Genomic DNA, 24316 nt, shown 5'->3' with positions numbered 1-24316 from the left:
TGGCTTAATGTTACTGTACATTGTTCAACCCCACTACGGTGTTCATTTTACTTGTGCAGCTCTTAAAAAGGGTCATAAATTGCCTTAAATTGATATTTAAAAATTCTGCAGATACACTGTAAATAGTGAAAAAAATTCCTTGATATTTGTTAATAGGAAATCAGATAGGAGTCTAAATGTCAATCAAAAATATTTTCAATGTTTAAAAAATTGTCTTTTTTCATTTGGGCCAGTTAAATTTTATTATTAATTTTATAGTGTCTTTTTGACTACCTTTTAGTACTTTTAGGCTGGAATGTGAAATGTATTTGTGAAAATCCTTCAAGTTTTAAAAAGTTTTCAAGTTTTAGAATTTTAGTTTATCATATTTTTTTTTACAGTCATTTTATAGCAGTCATTAATGTGTTACCATAGACATTGCCCTACTCCACTCATACAGTATTACTTTTATTTGTGCAGGTCTTAAAAAGCCTTTAAGTTTTATTTTTAAAATACTACAGATAATATTAATTATATATTTTAAATTATATAATTTGTATACTGAATGTTGACTATTTATATGGGGCAATGTTATATGCAATCTAGACAGTTGTTTTTTAATAGCACAATAACATCTGATTTAAAATTAAGAACTCATGTATGTGAATATGTAATTTACCACAGTGCTGGAAAATCTTGAAAATGCACCTTGAAAGTGCTTGAAAAGTGCTTGTATTTTACTTTGGAAAAGGTGTAAGAACCCTGATCTTGAAATTGTTGCCATGTATTGCAATCCCATTTAACCATTGCTTATAAATCTCTTCCAAAATACAGCGTCATAGCATTTGTGTTCATTCAGCATTCCTACAGCATGGCAAAGAGACAGATCTTTCAACATGTCTGATGTCACGCCAGTAGAGCAGTTTAGACCAGTTCACTCAGGGAATGCTGGGATATCTGAATGTGGTCCAACTGGACAGCAGACCCTCAGGAACGGATTGTGCTTGGGTTACATTGATTCACCTCAGGACAGAAACCCAAAAATAGGCACCGATTTTTTTGGTATGTTTGTAGCGATAACCAAAAATAAACTGGGTCAAAATGATCGATTCTTCTTTTATGCCAAAAATCATTAGGATCATTAAGTATTAAGATATTTTGTAAACCTCCTACTTAATTTTTAAAACTTAATTTTTGATTAGTAATATGCACTGCTAAGAACTTCTTTTGGACAATTTTAAAGGTGATTTTCTCAATATTTAGATTTGTTTGCACCTTCAGATTCCAGAGTTTCAAATAGTTGTATCTCGGCCAAATACTGTCCTATCCCAACAAACCATACATCAATCGAAAGTTTATTTATTCAGCTTTCTTTTTTGGTTTTGTGGTCCAGGGTCACATATCCATAATTATTATACAGTTAATTTTTAAGATTTTATGCTACTGAATAAAGAATAAAAAAAAGGTAATTGCGAGTTTTTTTTCTCTCACAATTCTGCATTGCAAGTAATAACAATTCTGAGAAAGTCAGAATTGTGAGGGGGGAAAAGAAGTCAGAATAGAAGGATATAAACTCGCAATTGCGAGAAATAAAGCTATAACTCACAATTGCTAGTTTATATCGCACAATTCTGAGAAAAAAGTCAGAATTGAGTCACAGAAAAAGTCACAATGACCTTTTAAAATGTTTTATTCAGTAGTGAAAATGGGCTTCCATAATATATGTAGTATAAGCATTATATTAAATATTTGTTTACACACGTATACAATTATATACATGCACAGCATATATACAACAGTGATTTCTCCTGAAACCATTTGCAATCTTAGTCTTTTCTTGCAGTGCATGCTCATACCAGTTCCTAAAGCCTGATTAGAAAATAATTGTGCATTTGTTTAAGAAAGAAAAACACATTGATTGACACACATTTTACTGACCCTGTCTTATGCACCGCTTTAAACCTGAACCCTGATTGTCTTTACTCGGTCACACCGCAAATCTCATTTTAATGAACTTCCGTTGTTTAGATGTGGGGAAATTTGGCTGAAGTTTGTGTTTTCAGTTTCAGCAACAGGTTTGTTCCAGTCAGGCCCTCATGCCATGCTTGCGTGATTTAAATGACAACAGCTAAAGGTGCAGTACTGCTCGAGTGCCTCTGCTAACCTGCTTCCACGTTTCTGAGATCCAAGACATCCGATAGCTCCCGAAGCATCCTGGGAGAGAAAGAAAAGGTCGCCACCTCTGCGTGTGTGGAACTTTCCATTTAAGTGTGGCATGACAGGAAGTGGCTCCTTATGTCCCCTTTGCTGTTTAGAAAGAAAACTGGGTCATGATTCACAGTAGATTAATATATAGACTCAAACATGCTTGGAAACCAGAGCCTTTCAACATACAAGTTCAACATAATTACAAGTAGATAAATTACAGTCAAGCTGCTATTTAAAGATAAAGTGTTTAGCTATGCTACGTGTTTCTAAGGAAATCTAGCTGACTATATTTGGTAACTATAAACTATGTGTACATACATTCAGTGGTCAACATTTGAAGTGGATCGAAAAAAGTTGTCCTAAGACAAGAACGGGTTTTATTTTGGTTTTAGGACAACTTTGATGAAAGGTTTTGATCCACTTCAAATGTTTACTACTGTATATTTGAGTGTGTTTATATATATGTGTGTGTGTGTGTGTGTGTGTGTGTGTGTGTGTGTGTGTGTGTGTGTGTGTGTGTGTGTGTGTGTGTATATATATATATATATATATATATATATATATATATATATATATATATATGTATATGTATGTGACCCTGGACCACAAAACCAGTCTTAAGTCGCTGGGGTATATTTGTAGCAATAGCCAAAAATACATTGTATGGGTCAAAATTATTTATTTTTCTTTTATGCCAAAAATCATTAGGAAATTAAGTAAAGGTCTTGTTCCATAAAGATATTTTGTAAAATTCCTACTATAAATATATCAAAATGTAATTTTTGATTAGTAATATGCATTGTTAAGAACTTAATTTGGGGAACTTTAAAGGCTATTTTCTCAGTATTTAGATTTTTTTGCACCCTCAGATTCCAGATTTCAAATAGATGTATCTCGGCCAAATTTTGTCATATACTAACAAACCATATATCAATAGAAAGCTTGTTTATTGGGCTTTCATATGATGTATACATCTCAGTTTTGTAAAATTTAAGCTTATGACTGGTTTTGTGGTCCTGGGTGACATATATATATTTGTGTATATATATATTTGTATATTGTATTCTCAAAGTAATGAATTTTTAACACAAAGCAATAAAGAATTTTAATTACCCCGCTAAAAATAGCTTAAATCAGCCTTAACTGGTTTTCTAGTTTTAGCTCCATACTTCAACAGGCAGGTCTGTTTTACTGGTTCAGGTGACCAACCAGCTGGTTAACCAGCTTAAACCAGCTTTTAGTTTAAAACTTAGACCTTATACAGACGTTTTTTTTATGCACCCCAATGCTAGGTATAATAGTGTAGCAACTTTTAGTTAGTAACTCCCAAAAGGCTTTTTTTTTTATGTGAGAAACTATCAAATTTACTGCTTCACATTTATAGCATGATGCATATAGAGATTCATTTGCATTCAATTATAAATTAACTTCTCAGAACAGGCTGTTCTCGCAGAGCTTGCGAACACAGATCCTAGTTGTTCTTTTGCAATTGCAAGTATTTTTGCCATTAGGTTCCATTCTCAGTTACGTAACATGTCAGTTTGTGTGAGTATGATAGATTATCCCCCGGTGGGCCTCTCCAGCTCTGCCACCAGACACATTTTATGGATTTCTCTCCATGTTACTCAACACTTGGGAAAAGAGTGCAGTACTTAAACTGGAGACTGCACAGCTGTATGAACTTATTGACTGGAGAGCTGCTGCCCATTTGTACGTACAGTACAGTACATTTTGACACTTGGCCTTTGAGAGTTACAATGTGCCTTTCATTCAAGAGTTTTGGTTGCAATTAAGAATCTAGTGTGGAGTTCTCTTGTGGTGTCATCAGATATGTACTGGGTTTGCTTTTAGTTTGGCTTGAAGTTTAAGTGAGTGTGGGTCAGTGTTCTGCACTTTTTTAGGTCTTTAAATCCCTGGACAGCTGTTATTCTCATCACAAATATGCTGGTTTGTGTCTTGGAGCTTTAAAAAGTACATAATGTTTACAGTGTTTAAACACTCATATCTGGTGGAAAATATCTGCCCAGTTACTTTGTCAAACTGGAAAGGGGGAACCAGAAAAACCACTACGTGATTGCTGTAGCATTTTTGTTCATATCCGGAAATAAAGTAAAGCCATTAATAAATAAAGTGTAGTGCTTAAGTGACGTGTGATTTCCTGAAACCTTGAGGAAAAAAATAAAAAGAGGAGCTCAAAACATATTGTTCTCATCAAGTTGGACAACTTTCTAATATACAATCATTAGCTATGACCAACAGGAAGTCGGCAAGATATTGAAGATGCTAAATTGCAAATCTTGAATGGAGTTGACATAACCCTTTCATTGTTGTGATTCAACCACCAGAGGTTTAAATGCATGTGCCTGTTGAGCAATGTTTTTCTGAAACCACTGGGGTGGCTTAGGGCTTGGGCCCATCATCGATGCTTAGAGCTATATTTCTTTTATTTAAATTTTTCCTTCTTTATTTCTTTCTTTTTGTGTGTGTTTTGTTTTCCAACTACAAAAAAACATTATTTTGCTGTAATTTATTGGTTTAATTTACTTTGAACGATATTAATATCATTAAAATGTGACATTTTACCAATAGAAAATACCCAACCTGGTCTAATGTTGAAAACATACCTGCGGGAACTTTTTTGTGAGGTGCGAAATACATACTAATTAGGGGTGTAACGATATTACAAACCGAACCGAAATATCGCGATACACCAACCACTATACGTATCGCGAAACTCTCGTGGCGTACCGCGGTACTCTCACGCCCCCTGCTGCCCATTGTTGGGGTTGACGTCACTTGTCTCTAACTAATTTAACCAATTTAAACATCTTTATTTTATCACATTTGAATAAATTGTATTAGTAATGATGAGCTTTTGTTCTAAATATTATATTCTAAAGTGAGTATTTTCCAAGTGCATGTCATGTCATGTGACTTGAGTGAGCGATCACACTCGGTTACTAACGTTACTCAGGGCTGGACATTAACGCTTGTCCGGGACAAGTGGGTTTTGTGAAAGGGCAAGTGAAAGGGGATTTTACTTGCCCGACCGGACAAGTAACCTGATTAAAACATCAAGTACAAACAATAACTAGCGCAGCAACGAAACTTTGGTGAGCATAATTCTGATTTTATTACTTAAGATAACTGAAAACGGACGGTATCAAGCTCGTGCAGGCTATCTGACTCACGGAAAATCAACACTAATAGGCTCAACAGCATACACAAAGAAACAAGCATGAACAGACATACTCTGCGGTAGAAAAGCACCATTACGATTGCAAACGTGAGTGACATTGATTTTATAGAACAGTAGTTCAATAAACTAGTAGTTAATATTAACTGACTTACATTTTAGACACATCATTAACCATTTTTGCAAACGAAAATAGTTCTAAGCAACAGCAGAACCTCCGTGAATCTCCGAGCAACACAGCGGTATTTCAGTACTGAATGATTTAGCATTTTTTTTAATGAATGGAGTCAGTGAACGAACTGGTTGAATCCATCTATGGTTGAATCCGTGACTTGCTCATTAAGACAGTGACTACTGCCACCTATTGGTGGTTCGATTTTATATTTAAAGGTATTGCATTTTTCCAATATGTTTGTATAACATTAATCTTATTACATTATTTATGTATTTGCAATTTTACTGTGTAAATGCATTTTTTGGAACCTCTTATCTTCATTAAACTGTCTAAGTAAATACAGTTAAATGTCAATTTCATTGCAGGCCCGGTTTTTCCTGTGCAATGGAAAGATGGAGTTTGTTGATACTGATTTAATTTGTGCAACCATACAGAGTCTAATTATTCTAATTTTATGTATTGATAAAATTTAAGAATTTGATGTGAATGATGACACATACAGTTAGTAAGGTTAGGAAAATAAAGTTAAAAAGTGTCCTAGAAATCAATTTAAGGCAAATATCACAAATATTCAGATTAAAGTAAGACCTTATAGAGTAGTGATGAGACTATTGCTTCAGAATGGATTAATTTACAGCAAAAAAGGCACTTTTTTTTTGCCCCGGACAAGTAATTTTTTAACTCGGACAAGTGAATGTCTAATTTTCACTAACTTACTCAGGTATCCTGACTGTACTAAAATGGGTGGCAAAGTTAATAAAGAAAAAGTTTAGTTGTTCTTGTTATTAAGTGAATCTATTGTTCCTTAGCATTGCTGTTAAGATGACATCAACCCTAACCCCACAGCAAACAGAAACCGAACCGAACCGAACCGTGGCTCCAAAACCGTGAACCGAACCGAACCGTGCCTTTGGTGTATCGTTACACCCCTAATACTAATAGGTACGAATCACTGCAGTTTTCAACAGAAATAAACACTAGAGGCAGTAAAACGATGATCACTTGTACTCGTTTTTGTACACAGTTGTACAGCTCACTTTCTGGACGTGACAAGCTTGCTCGGATGCGGAGTGCTTGAGTACGAATCCCATGAAAAACATGACTCAGGATGAAAAAGCCGAAAGATGAGAGATTGAAAAACAAGCTAAAATGACATGCTTGCAATTGTGTTTTTACGCCACATTCGCTTTTGTTCATACTATCAGGTAGGTTTAGGTGTAGCGCTCCCTTTAGCACCACCCACGAAATGTACATGGCAGTACGTATTTTGTGTATTGTTAAAAAGTCGCCACAGGTATGTTTTCGTCATGAGATCAGGTTAGTTTTTGGATATCTTGAGTGGTTTTACAATCTTGATGTTCTAGAGTAACCCTTTCATTGCTGTGACTAACCAGAGGTTAAAATGCATGTGTGCTGTTCACTGTTTTCCTGAAGCCACCGGTGTGACGGTGCCCTGGGCTTGGGCCTGTCATTATTGCTTGCTTTCTTTCTTTTTGGCTGTAATTTATTGGTTTATTTTACTTTGAACGGTATTAATATAATTAAAATGGGACATTTTACCAATAGAAAATCAATACAGCTGCCATTATTTAAAATCATACATTTGACAATGTATAAACTGCCACTACCACTTTCTCAAATTAATTATTTTGTGGTTTTTTTCCCTAAAGGTAAAGAACAATTCTGAACAATATTCAGAACATTGTGAATCCTCTGCGTTGGTGGGGGAAGCAGAAACCTTGTGAGAGAAGATACTCTGATAAAACGAAGCACAAAAAGAAACTGTCGTCCAACCAAATCAATGATGGTTTTGAAAAAGCTTCTGCGTTTCGGGAAACAGCTGCTGAGGGTGAAGGTTGTCGATTGCAACTCGGAGGATTCGCGACTCTCCCGATGCCTGAACACCTACGACCTGGTGGCTCTTGGTGTGGGCAGCACCTTGGGAGCTGGGGTGTATGTCCTCGCTGGAGCCGTGGCTCGAGAAAACGCCGGACCAGCCATCGTGCTGTCTTTTCTCATTGCAGCCCTGGCCTCAGTGCTTGCAGGCCTATGTTATGCAGAGTTTGGGGCGAGAGTGCCTAAAACTGGCTCAGCGTACCTCTACAGCTACGTGACTGTAGGGGAACTATGGGCCTTTATAACTGGCTGGAACCTTATACTTTCATATGTTATAGGTAAGACAACACACAAAAACACTTAAAGGGATAGTTGTTCCAAACCTGTATGACTTACTTTGTTCTGTAAAACTTTCTTAGGTACATCAAGTGTCGCCCGAGCTTGGAGTGCCACGTTTGACGAGCTGATTGGAAAACAAATTGAGCATTTTTGTCGTCAGTACATGTCCATGAACGCACCGGGCATTCTGGCGGAGTACCCAGATGTGTTTTCCGTAATCATCATCCTCACTCTTACAGGTAAAACATGACCAGAGCACTACTTACATGGGGAGCCATGACTGACCAATTAGAATTGAGAATTCCAGTTGTGTCATACAATGTTATGTATATAAATTGAAATATTCATTTCAAAACAGTGATTCTGAAATACTCATTTATTCTGAAAAGGAAAGCTGATGAATGTAAATATTTAGCGGACACTTTGTTCCGTAGTGTTTTGAACTACGTTTTGTTTGCTATAGCCCTGCTGGCCTTCGGAGTGAAGGAATCAGCCATAGTCAACAAAGTGTTCACCTGCATCAACATCCTGGTGCTGCTGTTCATGGTTGTATCTGGACTGGTCAAAGGTACTCTGAAAAACTGGCACCTGGACCCTGATGAGATTCTCAACGGAACCAATTCCACACTTAAGTGAGTTGTGTTTACAACTTTCTGATATTTATCCTTGCAATAAATTTTCAAGTATGTAATTGCAAGTATGCCACAAAAATGCATACCATTCAAAAGTTTGGGGTTGGTAGAATTTTTTCAGTGGATGGCATTAGGACGTAGGCTTAGCGCAAGCTCCAGTGAGTAGTGATGAACTTGGAAGCCCAGTGGAGAGAGCAAAACATAAATCAGTCATGAATTAGAAGTACAAAATGAGGATTTGCAAAGACAAATGTTGGAGGATTTCGATATAAGCCAAGAACATATGCTGGGGGTTTTTCAACAGGGAAGTGTAAAGTACCTAAGAAATGAAGTGTAGTGTGATTTCCTGAGACTTTGAGAAAAATAAAAAGTCAAGATACATTTATTGTTCTCATTAAGTTGGAAAACTTTATATTTTACAGTCATTAGCTATGACCAACAGGAAGTCAGGAAGATATTAAAGATGTTAAATTCATTTTGGATGTCTTGAATGGTGTTGCCATGTTTTACAGTCTTGATGTTCTAGAGTAACCCTTTTCTTAAAGGAACGCTCCACTTTTTTTGGAAATAGGCTCATTCTCCAACTCCCCCCGAGTTAATAATTAGATTTTTACCGTTTTGAAATCCATTCAGCCGTTCTCCTGTTCTGGCGATATCACTTTTAGCATAGCTTAGCATAGATCATTGAATCCTATTAGACCAATAGCATCACGTTCAAAAATGACCAACGAGTTTCCATATTTGTCCTATTTAAAACTTGACTCTTCTGTAGTAATATCGTGTACTAAGACTGGTGGAAATGCAAAGCTTCAATTTTCTAGGCTGATGGATTAGGAACTTCACTCCCATTCCGGCGTAATAGTCAAGGAAGTTTGCTGCCGTAATATGGCTGAAGCAAATATCGAATAAACAAATATGGAAACTCGTTGGTCATTTTTGAACGTGATGCTATTGGTCTAATAGGATTCAATGATCTATGCTAAGCTATGCTAAAAGTGATATCGCCAGAACAGGAGAACGCCTGAATGGATTTCAAAACGGTAAAACTCAACTTATTAACTCGGGGGGAGTTGGAGAATGAGCCTATTTCCAAAAAAAGTGGAGTGTTCCTTTAAAAGTAACCCTTTTATTGCTGTAACTCGACCACCAGAGGTTTAAATGCATGTACACTGTTTTTCAGTGCCCTGTGCCCATCTTTCTTTCTTTCTTTCTTTCTTTCTTTCTTTCTTTCTTTCTTTCTTTCTTTCGTTTTACATCTACAAATCAACATTACTTGGCTGTAATTTATTGGTTTATTTTACTTTGAACAATATAAATGTCTACATTACTCTCTCTGAGCAGTGCCACACAGCCCCTGCCATCACAAGAGATTCTGGGTGAAGGTGGGTTCATGCCTTTTGGCTTCTCAGGGGTCTTATCAGGGGCGGCTACCTGCTTTTATGCCTTCGTTGGGTTCGACTGCATCGCAACTACAGGTAACTAAAAACTCTAAACTCCAGTACTCTCAAATCACATATCTAATCTTTAGAAGGCACCAGTTTATTCTTGAAGTTCTGTTGAAAAGTTGAAACATATGTTGCACAAACATGAGGTTAGTGAGAGTAAATTGCGCAAGAAGCCTGTTTTCTATGTTTAAATGCCTCTGATAAGTGTTACATTGGTAGAACAGTGAGGCTATTGTGCTATCTACATATTTGGCTTGCGTTCATGTCACGTTGGTCAAAGTTATTTAGAGTTTCCTTTATGTTTATAGTCGTCTTGCATGGATATTCTCAGTGGATCTCTGCTTATGGTTTGCCTCTGGCCCCCCTCTTTTATGGTGGCTCACTCCCCCACATTCCCTTGCATTCGATTGGCTAGAGCGTTTCAGGGTTTGTCTAGACTCGTCTCGCTCACTGTAGCTGTAGTGGTTCGCATTCAGTAACCCCTCCTCATCCATGTGCTGGTCAGGAATGGTAATATAGCCATGTTCCTATGCTCTCTCTGGCACTGCTGGCAGGAAAACACTACTCTTCTGTTTTATGTAGTGCTCTGCACAAGGTCAAACCACAGAAACTTTTGCCAAAAGAGAACATGCTTGCACTACTCATTGCTGCAGCTGAGTCATTTGCTTGTTCTAAGGCTTCTTCAAATGACAGATTTCACATGCAGTGTGCATTTAACTGATTTAATGGCTAGATTAAATGTTAATAAAATGTACACTACTGTTCATAAGTTTGGGGTCTGCAACAGTTTTTTTCAATTATTTATTTGATCAAAAATACAGGTAATGTGAAATATTATTGCAAATGAAAATAGTGATTTTTTTATTTAAATATGCTTTAAAATAGAATTTATTCCTGTGATTTTCAGCATCATTACTTCAGTTTTCAGTGTCACATAATTTTTCAGAAATTGTTCTAATATGCTGATTTGCTGCTTAAGAAACATTTCTTATTATCATCGATGTTTAATATTACTGCTTAATATTTTTATGGAAACTGTTACTGATACTGATTTTTTTTTTCAGGATTCTTTGAATAGACTGTGCAAAAGAACATTTTTTTTAAACAAAAATATTTTTTAACAATATAAATTTCTTTACTCTTATTTTTTTTATCAGTTCAATGCATCCTTGCTAAATTAACATTTTAATATCTTAAAAAATCTTTGAAAAAATATTTCTTATGAACCATTAAACCTGTTAGACTTTTTTAGTGTGAAATACAAAATATAATTAAAACAAATATCTGGATTTTGTGCATATTCACATACTGTTTTTCATGAAAATCTGTCTCAGATTTTAGCAATAATAATATGGTGACAAATTCTTTTTATCATCAATGTTTAATATTACTGCTTAATATTTTTATGGAAACTGTTACTGATACTGATTTTTTTTTTCAGGATTCTTTAAATAGACTATGCAAAAGAACATTTTTTTAAACAGAAATATTTGTTTTATATAAATTTCTTTACTCTTATTTTTTTATCATTTCAATGCATCCTTGATAAATTAACATTTTGATATCTTAAAAAAACTTTGAAAAATATTTCTTATGAACCATTAAACATGTTAGAATTTTTTTGTGTGAAATACAAAATATAATTGAAACAAATATATGGATTTTGTGCATATTCACATACTGTATTTTATGGAAACCTGTCTCAGATTTTGGTAATAATAATATGATGGTGAAAAAATTTAATTTTGATTTTTCTTGTAATGGGAATTTTAATTTCTTGCAATTTAATGTATTTTTTTCTAGTGCTGGACAACAGTTAATCACGATTAATCGTGATTAATCGCATAAAAAATAACTTTTTTGTGTACATAATATATTTTGTGTGTGCTGTGTATATTTATTATGTATATCTAAATACACACACATGCATGTATATGTAAAAATAAATGTGTTTATATATAAAATATATTTAAATATAAGATAAATTATATGAATATAAATATATACATGTAAATATTTTCCAAACATGTACTGTATGTGTGTCTTTATATATACATAATAAATATACAAAGTACACACACATATATTACATAAATGCCTAGCATTAATTTATTGTTCTTGCAAATCTATATTTGTATAATGTTGTTTTTTTCTTAAACTATCTCACAATTAGCATTTTTTATTTTATCTTATCTTATCTTATTTTATTTTATTTTTATTTTTTTTATTTTTATTTTTATTTTTATTTTTTATTATTACTTGAAAACATAAATAGTGTTCCCAGAGCCACTAATTAAAAGACTGTCGGTTTTCAATTTCACACAATAATGATCAGTGTCATGGGATAGGATGGGACAAAATTAAATACCCACATATCAATAATGTAAGGAGCTGAAAATAAACTGGTATCTTCTTACATTAATGTTCTCTTGAAGGAAAAAACTGTCTAAGAACTCCTGTCATTTGATAGTCTAGGCACAGGTCTGTTTATGGCCTCCTTTGGTTCACCCGTGTTATTTACTGTATGCTATGCTGTGACACAGCAATTAGCTACTAGGTCTGACATGTTGAGCTTAGCTGCTTATATGGATGATGCAGGTTTGAGTTCAGCCTGCAACCTTTTACTGTTTCTATTTTATAAAAACACTACATCCTGTTTCATTTCACAGGTGAGGAGGTGAAGAACCCCCAGAGAGCCATTCCCATCGGGATCGTCTCCTCCCTCCTTATCTGTTTTGTAGCGTACTTTGGTGTATCGGCCGCCCTCACCATGATGATGCCATATTACATGCTGGATAAGAAAAGCCCTCTTCCTGTGGCCTTTAAGTACGTCGGCTGGGAAGGAGCCACGTACGCTGTGGCGGTAGGCTCCCTTTGTGCCCTGTCCACCAGGTAAGCACTGTTGTTTTAACACACACTACAACCCAGTCTAGAGTAAACCCGCCCCTGCATGGTAGAGCACAAAAAGCACTTGAAATAAATAATTACCCATGTTCCTCGAAATGAATGGATGTAATTGCCCGCAAGCCTGGTTGCAGTTTAAAAGACCTCAGTCATTTTGATTGCGCAACCTTTAGGAAGTTGACCAACCCAATCATTAAAGGTGCCATAGAATGGAAAACTGAATTTACCTTGGCATAGTTAAATAATAACAGTTCAGTACATGGACATGACACACCATGAGTCTCAAACACCATCGTTTCCTCCTTCTTATATAAATCTAGTATTTGCAAAAGACCACCGAAAAATAGGTCAATTCCAACATATACCTGACTGTTACGAAACTTTCCCGAAATCGTTACTAGTTACGCCTCCAACATTTGCATCGCCCAATCATCATTAACGTCAGTATATCAGTTAAACAAGGCGAGTCACTCAAGGGACACGGTTAGCTTAATGCTAGCGCTAGCCTGTTACATTGCTATACATAGGATTTCACTTACCACATAAACAGAGAGATGACTGCGCTGATGATGGCGAATGATTTACAAATCTTGAGAATCACTGACGAGCAGCTCAACTTGTGTGGTAAGAAGCTCTCCCTTTGCATTGTAACTTTACACAGAGCGATCACAGTAATGAAACTAAAATATCCGCGATTCAAAACGGCAGATTCAACAAACCGCATATTAAAAGCGGCTAGAGCTCCTAATTAAATATATATTTTTATCCATGTGCGAGCTATTGAGCTCTGTGAAACAGCCAATCAGAGCAGAGCTCATTAATATTCATGAAGCTTCCAAATAACAGAGCATTTCATTCTAGGGGCAAATTCTAGGGTTGTAAATGGACCTGTAAAACCATTTCTGGAGACTTTTTGCCCTTTCCTATGCCAAATACCTTCTATGTAGATATCAGAGAACAATTTAAAATATTCTCTCAATGCATTCTATGGCACCTTTAAATTTTACTCAGTGAACTTGTGCGACCCTTGGGAGGTTGAGAGAGTGCAATCTGGGACTGGATTGCGTGATAGTGTGTGTGTGTGTGTGTGTGTGTGTGTGTGTGTGTGTGTGTGTGTGTGTATATTTATCTGAGGCAGCTCATATGAGCCCCTTGCTAAAAATATAAAGGGAAATTTGGTGAGCTGAGTTATGAATTCTGTTTCTCAGTTATGCAACACTTTAGTCCAGTCCATGAGTGGGAGTAAGGCTCTATGCCACATTTTTTCTGTCCTTAAAAGTCAGCCAGTAATTCGTCTCATAGTAATGACCTACATACATACGCACCAGATGTTTTTGCTCAGAAATGTTTGTACTATGAAGTATGCATTTTGTGTAACCTGTCAATGGAACTGTCTTCTGCATGTTCTATCTGAGTCTTATACCTAAACTTTTTAACAACCCGTCTAACTTCTGAGTCACTAACGATAACCTCGGTAGTTGAGTTGAAATAGATTTATTGGCATTTTTGCCAATGGTTTCCAGTTTTTGCAGTATTTTGCATATTAAATGCTGTTTTGGAATCCGTTCAAAAGTGAAGTGTGTAGTTGTATATATATTTAAATACCAACCTGAACTCATGACGAAACATACCTCAATATTTCGCAATATGCGAAATACGTACTACCATGTACGTATCGTGACATAATTAATATGTAATGTCCACTGAGTGACGCTAAAAGAGTGTTAGTTTTTTTCCTCGGGAATAGATTAACATACATATGGGATGTTTTATGTGGCTTGGTTTTTGTATGTGTCACCGCAGTTCTGATTTGAAATGTCCGTTGAGTGGCGCTATACTTCTAATGCTCTGAGGCGTTATCAAATAACATACCATCTGCACTACACCTAAACCTACCCGATAGTGTGAACAAAAGCAAATGTGATGTAAAAACGCAATTGCAACCATGCCGTTTTAGTTTGTTTTTTTGATCTCTCATCTTTCAGCTCTTTCATCGTGAGTCATGTTTTTCACAAGATTCATACCCAAGGGTTTTGCATCCTAAGTCCATTTCCGTAACACATGGAGCTGTAATTATAACCGTGTATGAAAACGATTTTAAGTGCTGGCTGTTTTACCGCCTCTAGTGGTGATTTCTGTTGGAAACTGCAGTGATATGTACTTATTTGTACGTATTTCGCGTCTTGTGAAAAAGTTCCCACAGGTGCGTTTTCGTTTTCGTTTTCTACTTTTGACTATCGGCACGAAGTCTGGTCCACTTTGCAGCTTAATATTGTTGAGAACTAGTGTTGAGAACCACATTTAGTTTTTTCTCACTATTAAGGAGAGGATTTATGTGATTATAAATTATACCAAAATAAAAATAAATGAATAAATAAATCGCAAATATAAAGTTCTTCTCATGGGTATCTGGTTTACATGCTACTAAATGCTGCACATAAAACTTAGTAGTAATAGTCAGTGTTTTGTCATGTCATATTTCTTCATTTTGAGTGATTTAAAAAAGTAATTAAAATAATAAATATCATACAGTTGAGGTCAAAAGTTTGCACCCCCTTTCAGAATCTGCAAAAATGTTAATTATTTTACCAAAATAAGAGGGATCATTCAAAATGCATGTTATTGTTTAATTAGTACTGACCTGAATAAGATATTTCACGTAAAAGATGTTTACATATAGTCCACAAGAGAAAATAAAGTTGAATTTATAACCTGAATGATACACAGCTTTGCGTTAAAACTATACATTAAGAGCCGGGGGGCTTTTGAACAGAACTTTTGAACAGAATGGCGATGTGTACGTTTTTCTTATTTTCCCTAAATATCATATATTTTCCATTTAGTACTGCTTTTCAGAGGCTACAGAAGAGAGTTACATGTTTCCCAGAAGACAAAAAAAGTTAAATTTACCCTGATCTTCAAATTCAAAAAGTTTTCACCCCCAGCTCTTAATGCATGTTTTTTCCTTCTAGAGCATCAGTGAGCGTTTGAACCTTCTGTAATAGTTGCATATGAGTCCCTCAGTTGTCCTCCATGTGAAAATATGGATCTCAAAATCATACAGTCATTGTTGGAAAGGGTTCAAATACACAAAAATGCTGGAAAACCAAAGAATTTGTTGGACCTGAAGGATTTTTCTGAAGAACAGCGGACAGTTTAACTGTTCAGGACAAACAAGGGAGTCATGAACAACTATCACTAAACAAAAACCACAGCTGTGGATCATTCAGGCAACAACACAGTATTAAGAATCAATGGGATGTAAACTTTTGAACCGGGTCATTTTCATAAATTCAACTATTATTTTCTCTTGTGGACTGTATGGAAACATCTTTTATGTGAAATATCTTATTCAGGTCAGTACTAAGTAAACAATAACATGCATTTTGAATGATCGCTCTTATTTTGGTCAAATTAACATTTTGCAGATTCTGGAAGGGGGTGCAAACTTTTGACCTCAACTGTATGTAATAAAAAATAACATGCATTTTGTATGATCTTATTCTGGTAAAATAATTAACATTTTGCAGATTCTGTCAAATTCTCAAAAAACTGTATATTTATAACATTTTAATAATATTTCTACTTCTATGAGAATATCACAACTATAATGTTAGCAACACAGAGGAACAATGCCGTTGGAATCACTTATTAGAAGTTGGAATAACTACTTAATTAATTAATAATTTTATTTAATTATTTATTCATTTTCCAGATGATGAACAATACAAATATTAACAGCCAATCAGAATCCACTCGACTTAAAAACACTCCAACTTATAAAGCAGCAGACAATAAAACTGCAGCGTTATAATAAAACATGTTGGTTTGGACGCTAATGTAGTTATCGTTATAGTCATTTTTATAGTTATCGTTTTTAGTGTGAACGTAAAGGGATACTTGACCCAAAAATTAAAAAATTCTGCAATTAATTACTCACCCCTCAAGTTGTTCCAAACAAGTAAGACCTTCATTCATCTTCAGAACACAATTTTTGAAATCCGAGAGCTTTCTGACCCTCCATAGACAGCAACACAACTAACACGTTCAAGGCCCAAAAAGGTAGGAAGAACACCCTTAAAATAGTCCATGTGACATCAGTGGTTCAACCGTAATATTGTGAAGCAACTACAATATTTTTGTATGTGCAAAGAAAACAAAAATAACATTTATTCAACTATTTCTTCTCTTTTGTGTCAGTCTTTGAAACACGTTCGCACAATATCCTTACTACCTTTCTGGGCCTTGAACATGTCAGTTGCGTTGCTGTCTAGGATTCAAAAGCTTTCAGATTTAATCAAAAATGTTGTAATTTGTGTTCTGAAGATGAACGAAGGTCTTACGAGTTTGGAACAACATGAGGGTGAGTAATTTTGAAATGAAAACACTAGGCGAACTGATAAAACCCTGTGCACCTTAGACGTTGTTTACCACCAGCCAACCAAATTAGAAGTGTTTTAAAATATTTGTAGACTGATTTCCCTGAAGAGCAAACGCTGTGGCTATGTGGCGCTTTCGAAATATTCCTCTGTTTGTCTAAGCGGTCATCTGAGGCGGAAGGGGTGGTAGATGCATATGAAAACAATCAATGTTTTTGCAATTCCACTTGTTACCACTAGACTTCAGAAATTACATGCTTCACCTTTAAAATCATCCTTTGAATGATTACAAATTCATGCCAAGAGATTGATGCTTATCCTCTTGCAAAGATTTTCTTCTAATATCACTTCTGATTGGTGGGGGTGGCCTGTTTGTGGCATGTTTCTCTCTTATAATAACACCACCACAGCAGTGTATGAATGCACTATGTCTGTGTCTCTCTTTTGCATGGCATGGTTTGTTTTCTCCATCTCTCGCGGCAGCCTGCTTGGCGCCATGTTCCCCATGCCCCGTGTCATCTGGGCCATGGCTGACGATGGCCTGCTCTTCAAATTCATGACTGGAATCAACGAGAGAACAAAAACACCCATACACGCCACTATAACAGCAGGCTTTGCTGCAGGTGAGCCCATTTTAATGCTACTAATCTACTGACGTCGCGTTACGTTTGCGATATCGCGTATCCGTCCACCTGGTGCATGTTGCATGGAAAAACAACGTTTTCGCCACACTGAGGCTACGACGGGATTCATTTGACAGTTTCCTTCATAAATAAACTGGATTTATCCACCTTCTGCCTTTGAATGCCACCTCTGGCAGCTGTCCAGTTGGCTTATGTGTTTCTTTTCTGCTCTCTTCCTTTTATTTTGATCATCCCATGATCAGTCTCTTGGGGTCCTTGTTCCCCCTCCCACGTATAATCTTTGCCATGGCCCGAGACGGTCTGCTCTTCTCGTTTCTGGCGCGGGTGAGCGAGAAGAAGACGCCCGTCATGTCCACTATGGCCTCCGGGGTCGTTGCTGGTAAGAGCAGAGGGCATTGTGGGATTGGAGGGTTCAGCTCCAGTGGGCTGCTTTTGTTGCTGTTAGAAACATCAACCTGTACATAGCTGTAGGGAGGAGGTTGGAAACTCACTGTTTATTAAACACAGCAGTTTCATGTAATTGGTAGTACTAAAGTTTTTTTTTGTTTGTTTGTTTTCTTTCTTTTCTAAATGTTTCCAGTATTTTCCTGGAATAGAAAGTCGTAAGACTGACTTTGCTGTAATGGAATTATTCGTTTTATTATGCAAACATGACATGTGATACCATGATGCCAGTTTTACTGCATTTAAGAGTCTGTTGACATTGTGAATAGTTTTGTGTGTTTCTGTTTCATTCATGGAAGGAGTTTAATTGCTTATGCTTTTAGCACTTTCCATGAATAGGGTATAAATACAGGATTTTCTTTATTATTTAGATTTTTTTTTTTTTTCCTTTTCTTTAAGAATGCATTTAGCCTTCAGAAAGGAAGGATAAACAAAATATTATTATTATTATACCACATATTATAATTTGTTTATATTAATGTTTATCATATTTCATTTTATATTGCATATTGTTTATATAATATCTGATAGTTGTCTCTAGACTGGAGGACATAGAATTAGAATTTTTTGCTTTTAGCTACATGCATAAAGGTGGTCAAAATTACCCATTTTCACTTCCCAAATTTCTCACAGATGTTGTGAAAATTATCTTTGATGACAGAGAGAATATTCCAGGCATCATAATTATTGTCAAAAACTGCCGTGTTAAATAAATCCATAGGAAATAAATCCAGGTTATTTTGATCCCCTTTATGCAGTTTGAGTGGTATTTTTTTTCCTATTCTGTGAATAGGAAGTATAAAAATAATATTAAGGGTTCTTGGAAATTCATGAAACATCATCAATTATTATTATTATTTTATGTTATCTATTTATTAATTTCTTTTTTTTAATTGCTAAAATATTTCTAAAATCCCCTTTATGTATTCTAAGGTTAAAAAATATTCTGGTATATATTTTTTTCCTATTCTGTAAAAAGGAAGCATAAAAATGACATTGAGGATTTTTAGAAATTCATGGAACATCAATTATTATTATTATTGTTTATTTATTTAATTATTTATTTATTTTAATTGATAAAATATTTCTAAAACCCCCCTTATGTATTCTAAGGTTAAAAAAATATTCCGATATTTTATATCCTATTTATGGAAAGTGCTCTTTTTTTTCAGTTTTACAAATGGTAATATCTATTTAATATTACAAATGGGCTTTTCAACATGTTGATAAATGTTTTGTAACAGCTGATGATCCATGAATCGAAAAAAAAAAATTCTTTTTTATTTATTTAATTGTTCATTGTTCACTGACAAACAGGACACGAATAGATTTCATATAGTATTTTGTGGGAATAATGTTTATGTACACTCAGAAAAGAAGGTACAAAAGCTGTCACTGGGATGGTACCTTTACAAAAAGTACCTACATTTGTACCTTCCCAAATTCAATCCAAATCCAGTTTTTCCGTTTAAATTTTTCTAGACTTTCTAGTTTTAATGGTTACTAAAAATATTAATCAAAAAGCATGTCTAAATAGCTGAAAATTAATTAATCATAAAACCTACACAAAGTTTAACAAAAAATATATTTTTTTTACGTTATATTTTACGTTATTTTTTTTCTCAAATTCTGTGTTTTTCATAAGTATTATTTTTTTATTCCAATTGAATGGTTTCATTAAATGTTAATAATCAAAAGCATATCTAATTAATTGATTTGATTAAAAAATTAATGTTTTTTTTTTCAGAAATGCTGTTTTATATTTACATTTTTCTGTTAAATAAATTCTGGTAAATATTTTTTTCTGGTAAAAATTTCTTAAAAAATAATGTTTTAATAATAATTGTATTATAAGTAATTGTGCTATCATTAAGTAATATCTTCTGTCACCATTTTTTCTAGTTAAACATAATTTTGCTGTGAATACCTATTTTGATAGTTTTTATCAAAATGAATAGCAAAATGCTCATGAAGTGACTAACACCACAATTTGGTCAGTTACCCGGATGCGCAGCCATATTGACTATACTCGGATGTAAACAACAGCATGGATTGCACAGTTAATGCACTACTGAAAACATTGTCCTGCAGATTTATGCTGTCTAAAACACGTGGAAGCTGCTAAATTATCTAGAGAAGGACTTAGTAAGCTGGAACAGGTGCAATATTTTGACAAACTAAAGTAAATAGGTTGTAAAGATACGTATGAGCAGTATTAATTAAGAAATTAGCTTAATATTTTACCTACCTGACCAGAAATAATAAGAAAAAACATGAATGTTGGTAATCCTGGTTTAGTTTGGCCATAAAACCCTTTTGTTCCTCAGACAGTTTTTTGCACTCTTCTCCTTGATTTGTTATAACTTTTGTCAATCTATAGTACTTCACATGTTTGTCCCAGTCTGACCGATTTGTACAGCCCAAAACATGACAATAATTGACCATTTTCAGCAGCAATAATCAGCAAAATATGCCAGTTCGGTTCAGTTTTTAATAATCAGTGCCGCCAAAATGTACCTTCAAGGTTGTACCTTTAGATACAAAGGCGTACCTTTTGGAAAGCTTTTGTACCTTTTTTCTGAGAGTGTATTTGTTATATTGTCTTTATAGGTTTCAAAGTAATATTGTATTTCAAAGTAAACAGTATTACAGCATTTGCATGTTCTCTATATACATTTTATAGCTTTGAGTCCTTATTAAACTTCTCATTGTAAACAGATGACCATAAATCAATCCTTTCCATTCCTGTGCAGCTGTAATGGCTTTACTGTTTGACCTGAAGGACCTAGTTGATCTGATGTCTATAGGAACTCTTTTGGCCTACACGCTGGTTGCTGCCTGTGTTCTTGTACTCAGGTTGGAAGATGCAAATGAAATTAATGCATTAATATATTTGGGTCATTTCGATTAGGCTGTTTATTGTAAAACAATATTGTGAATGATCTACAGGTACCAGCCTGAGCAGTTTTCTCAAACATATCACATAGCCAACTCACATGAAGAGATGGAAATGAGCGAGACCTCAAGTACACCTAGCATGGGGATTCTACCCGGCATAGAAGAGCGTTTCAGCTTCAAAATGCTGTTCTTCCCCGACATCACTGAACCCTCCAATCTTTCTGGCCACACCGTAAACGTCTGTGCGAGTCTGCTTGGTATGAAACAATTCGATTCCACATTAAGACAGATCCTGCTTTTTAGTGTTTTCTAAAATGCATCTTTTTCAGGTCTGCTGATCTTCAGCTTCAGTCTGACGGCCGTCCTGGGTGGAAGTGCATTGTGGAGTATAATCACTCTCTGTGTCCTGTTCAGCATGTGTGTCGTTGTCACGTTTGTCATCTGGAGACAACCTGAGAGTAAAACCAAGCTCTCTTTTAAGGTTAGACCTCATAATTCTAAAGCACATCTAACAGAGTACAAGGAAGTGGTCACACCCAATAAAATGAATACTTTTAAAGGTAGATTTACTATTTATAGAGTTCGTTTTGTTTACTCAATTGTTGATTATTAATTATTAAATGCAAGACGTCAAATATTTTCTTTTCTGCTATTATATGGTTAAGTGATGCATGTTTAAAACTTTTCCAGATCTGTTAAAAAAATACATTACCAAAATAATCAATCGATTCATATATGGAATTACTTGAATTTTTATGGGCATACAACTGTCCTAAGGAAGCTTATTTCCGCCACTGGAAAAAAAACAAATGTTATTGCGAATTTTTGTCTTGCAATTCTGCCTTTTTTTTTTTTAAATCAGAATTAAGATATTAACTCGCAATTAGGAGTTATAAAGTCAGAATTTTGTGATATAAATTCACAATTGCGAGTTGGAAAAAAACATGCAATTCTGACTTATTTTTCTTAGAATTGAGAGGTAAAAAACTTGAAATTGTGCAATTTTGAGGAGAAAAAAAGACCGATGTTCTCAGAGTTGCGAGTTTATATGTATGTCACAATTCTGATTTGTTAACTTGCGGTTACAAGATATAAATTCACAATTCTTAGAAAAAAAGTCTGTTTTTGGTTTATATTTTGTATATATCTGTCAATTTTGATTTTAAAACTCACAATTGTAAATTTATATCACGCAATTCTAACTTAATTACTCTGAATTGTGAGTTTATATCATGTAATTCTGACTTATTTTCTTTTGAATTGCGTCTTTATTTCTCATACTTGAGTTTATATCACACAATTCGGACTTAATTTTTTGAATTGCAATTTTATGTCTCACAATTTTGACTTTAAAACTCGCAATTGCCAGTTTATATCACGCAATTCGGACTTAATTTCTATAAAGTGTCTTTATATCTCCACAATTTTGACTTTAAAATTTGCATTTGTTAATTTATATCACGCAATTCTGACTTTATTTCTCAGAATTGAGTTTATATCACGCAATTCTGACTTAATTTGTATGAACTTCGAGTTTATATCTCACAATTTTGACTTTAAATTTTGCATTTGTGAGTTTATATCATGCAATTCTGACTTAATTTCTATGAACTGTGAGTTTATATCTCACAATTTTGACTTTAAATTTTGCATTTGTGAGTTTATATCACGCAATTCGGACTTAATTTCTATAAAGTGTGTCTTTATATCTCCACAATTTTGACTTTAAAATTTGCATTTGTTAATTTATATCACGCAATTCTGACTTTATTTCTCAGAATTGAGTTTATATCACGCAATTCTGACTTAATTTGTATGAACTGCGAGTTTATATCTCACAATTTTGACTTTAAAACTCTCAATTGTGAGTTTATATCACGCAATTCTGACTTAATTTCTCTGAATTGCGACTGTTTCTCAGATTTGATTATATATCACACAATTCTGATTTCAATTTCTTTGAATTGCAATTTTATGTCTCACAATTTTGACTAAAACATGCTTTGACTAAAAAACTTTAAATTGTGAGTTATACTGTAAAGTCCAATTTTAAGGAGAAAAATTACTGATGTTCTTAGAATTATGAGATATATATATATATATCTCAATTCTGATTTATTAACTTAAAGTTACAAGATATAAATATAAGAAGATATAAATATAAGAAATAAAGTTATATTTTGTTTATATCTCTCAATTTTAATTTTACAAACTCACAATTGCAAGTTTATATCATGCAATTCTGACTTAATTTATCTGAATTGCAAGTTTATATCTCACAATTTTGACTAAAACTCACAATTGCGAGTTTATATCATGTAATTCTGACTTAATTTCTTTGAATTGCGACTTTATTTCTCAGAATTGAGTTTATATCACACAGTTCTGATTAATTTCTTTAAACTACAATTGTATATCTCACAATTTTGACTTTAAAACTCGCAATTGCGAGTTTATATCACGCAATTCGTATCTAATTTCTCAGAACTGACTTTTTCTCAGAATTGAGTTTATATCACGCAGTTCTGACTTAATTTATATGAACTGTGAGTTTATATCACACAATTCTGACTTAATTTCTCTGAATTGCGACTGTTTCTCAGATTTGATTATATATCACACAATTCTGATTTCAATCTCTTTGAATTGCAATTTTATGTCTCACAATTTTGACTAAAACACGCTTTGACTAAAAAACTTTAAATTGTGAGTTATACTGTAAAGTCCAATTTTAAGGAGAAAAATTACAGATCTCACAATTCTGATTTATTAACTTAAAGTTACAAGATATAAATATAAGAAATAAAGTTATATTTTGTTTATATCTCTCAATTTTAATTTTAAAACTCACAATTGCAGGTTTATATCATGCAATTCTGACTTAATTTATCTGAATTGCAAGTTTATATCTCACAATTTTGACTAATATTAATAACACTATGATAGTATAGGAATAATACTAAAGTGACACTCAAGGGAAGATGAAAAATGAGTTTATTTCTAAGAACTTTCCATGAGTTTTAACCCTTAAGCTCTCCTTGGGGTCAGGCTGACCCCACTGGAGTTTTCCTTCTTTTTTTTATAAAGTTCCCTTAATCTCAGGGGCATGAGACTCTGTGACTTTTCCTAAATAATCAATCTAAAAACACAAAAAAAATCCGGACTTAATTCGGTTGTTCTAAAGGTGTGTAAAAAATTTTTTACCGTTTCCTCTCCTTGGGGTCAGATTGACCCCAC

The 24316-nt window shown here is 34.3% G+C and overlaps 1 protein-coding gene across 2 annotated transcripts in view; it reads left to right on the top strand.

Annotated features, from left to right (window-relative positions):
• Window positions 1–24316, top strand: part of slc7a1a (solute carrier family 7 member 1a) — a 44177-nt gene that overhangs the window by 13730 nt on the left and 6131 nt on the right. Inside the window, exons 2-10 of one of the 2 annotated variants that reach the window (XM_073829123.1) lie at window positions 7229–7732; window positions 7814–7972; window positions 8197–8365; window positions 9707–9840; window positions 12480–12702; window positions 17980–18116; window positions 20935–21037; window positions 21131–21336; window positions 21409–21560. In XM_073829123.1, the coding sequence (XP_073685224.1) occupies window positions 7360–7732; window positions 7814–7972; window positions 8197–8365; window positions 9707–9840; window positions 12480–12702; window positions 17980–18116; window positions 20935–21037; window positions 21131–21336; window positions 21409–21560 (1656 nt within the window). In that variant the 5' untranslated portion in view covers window positions 7229–7359. Of the gene's footprint in view, window positions 1–7228; window positions 7733–7813; window positions 7973–8196; window positions 8366–9706; window positions 9841–12479; window positions 12703–17576; window positions 17717–17979; window positions 18117–20934; window positions 21038–21130; window positions 21337–21408; window positions 21561–24316 lie in introns of both variants that reach the window. The other variant, XM_073829124.1, reaches the window with a different exon arrangement.

The sequence above is a fragment of the Garra rufa genome, chromosome 23, assembly GCF_049309525.1.
Source record: "Garra rufa chromosome 23, GarRuf1.0, whole genome shotgun sequence".
Taxonomy (NCBI): Eukaryota; Metazoa; Chordata; class Actinopteri; order Cypriniformes; family Cyprinidae; genus Garra; species Garra rufa.
This window is presented reverse-complemented; position numbering and strand designations above follow the sequence as displayed.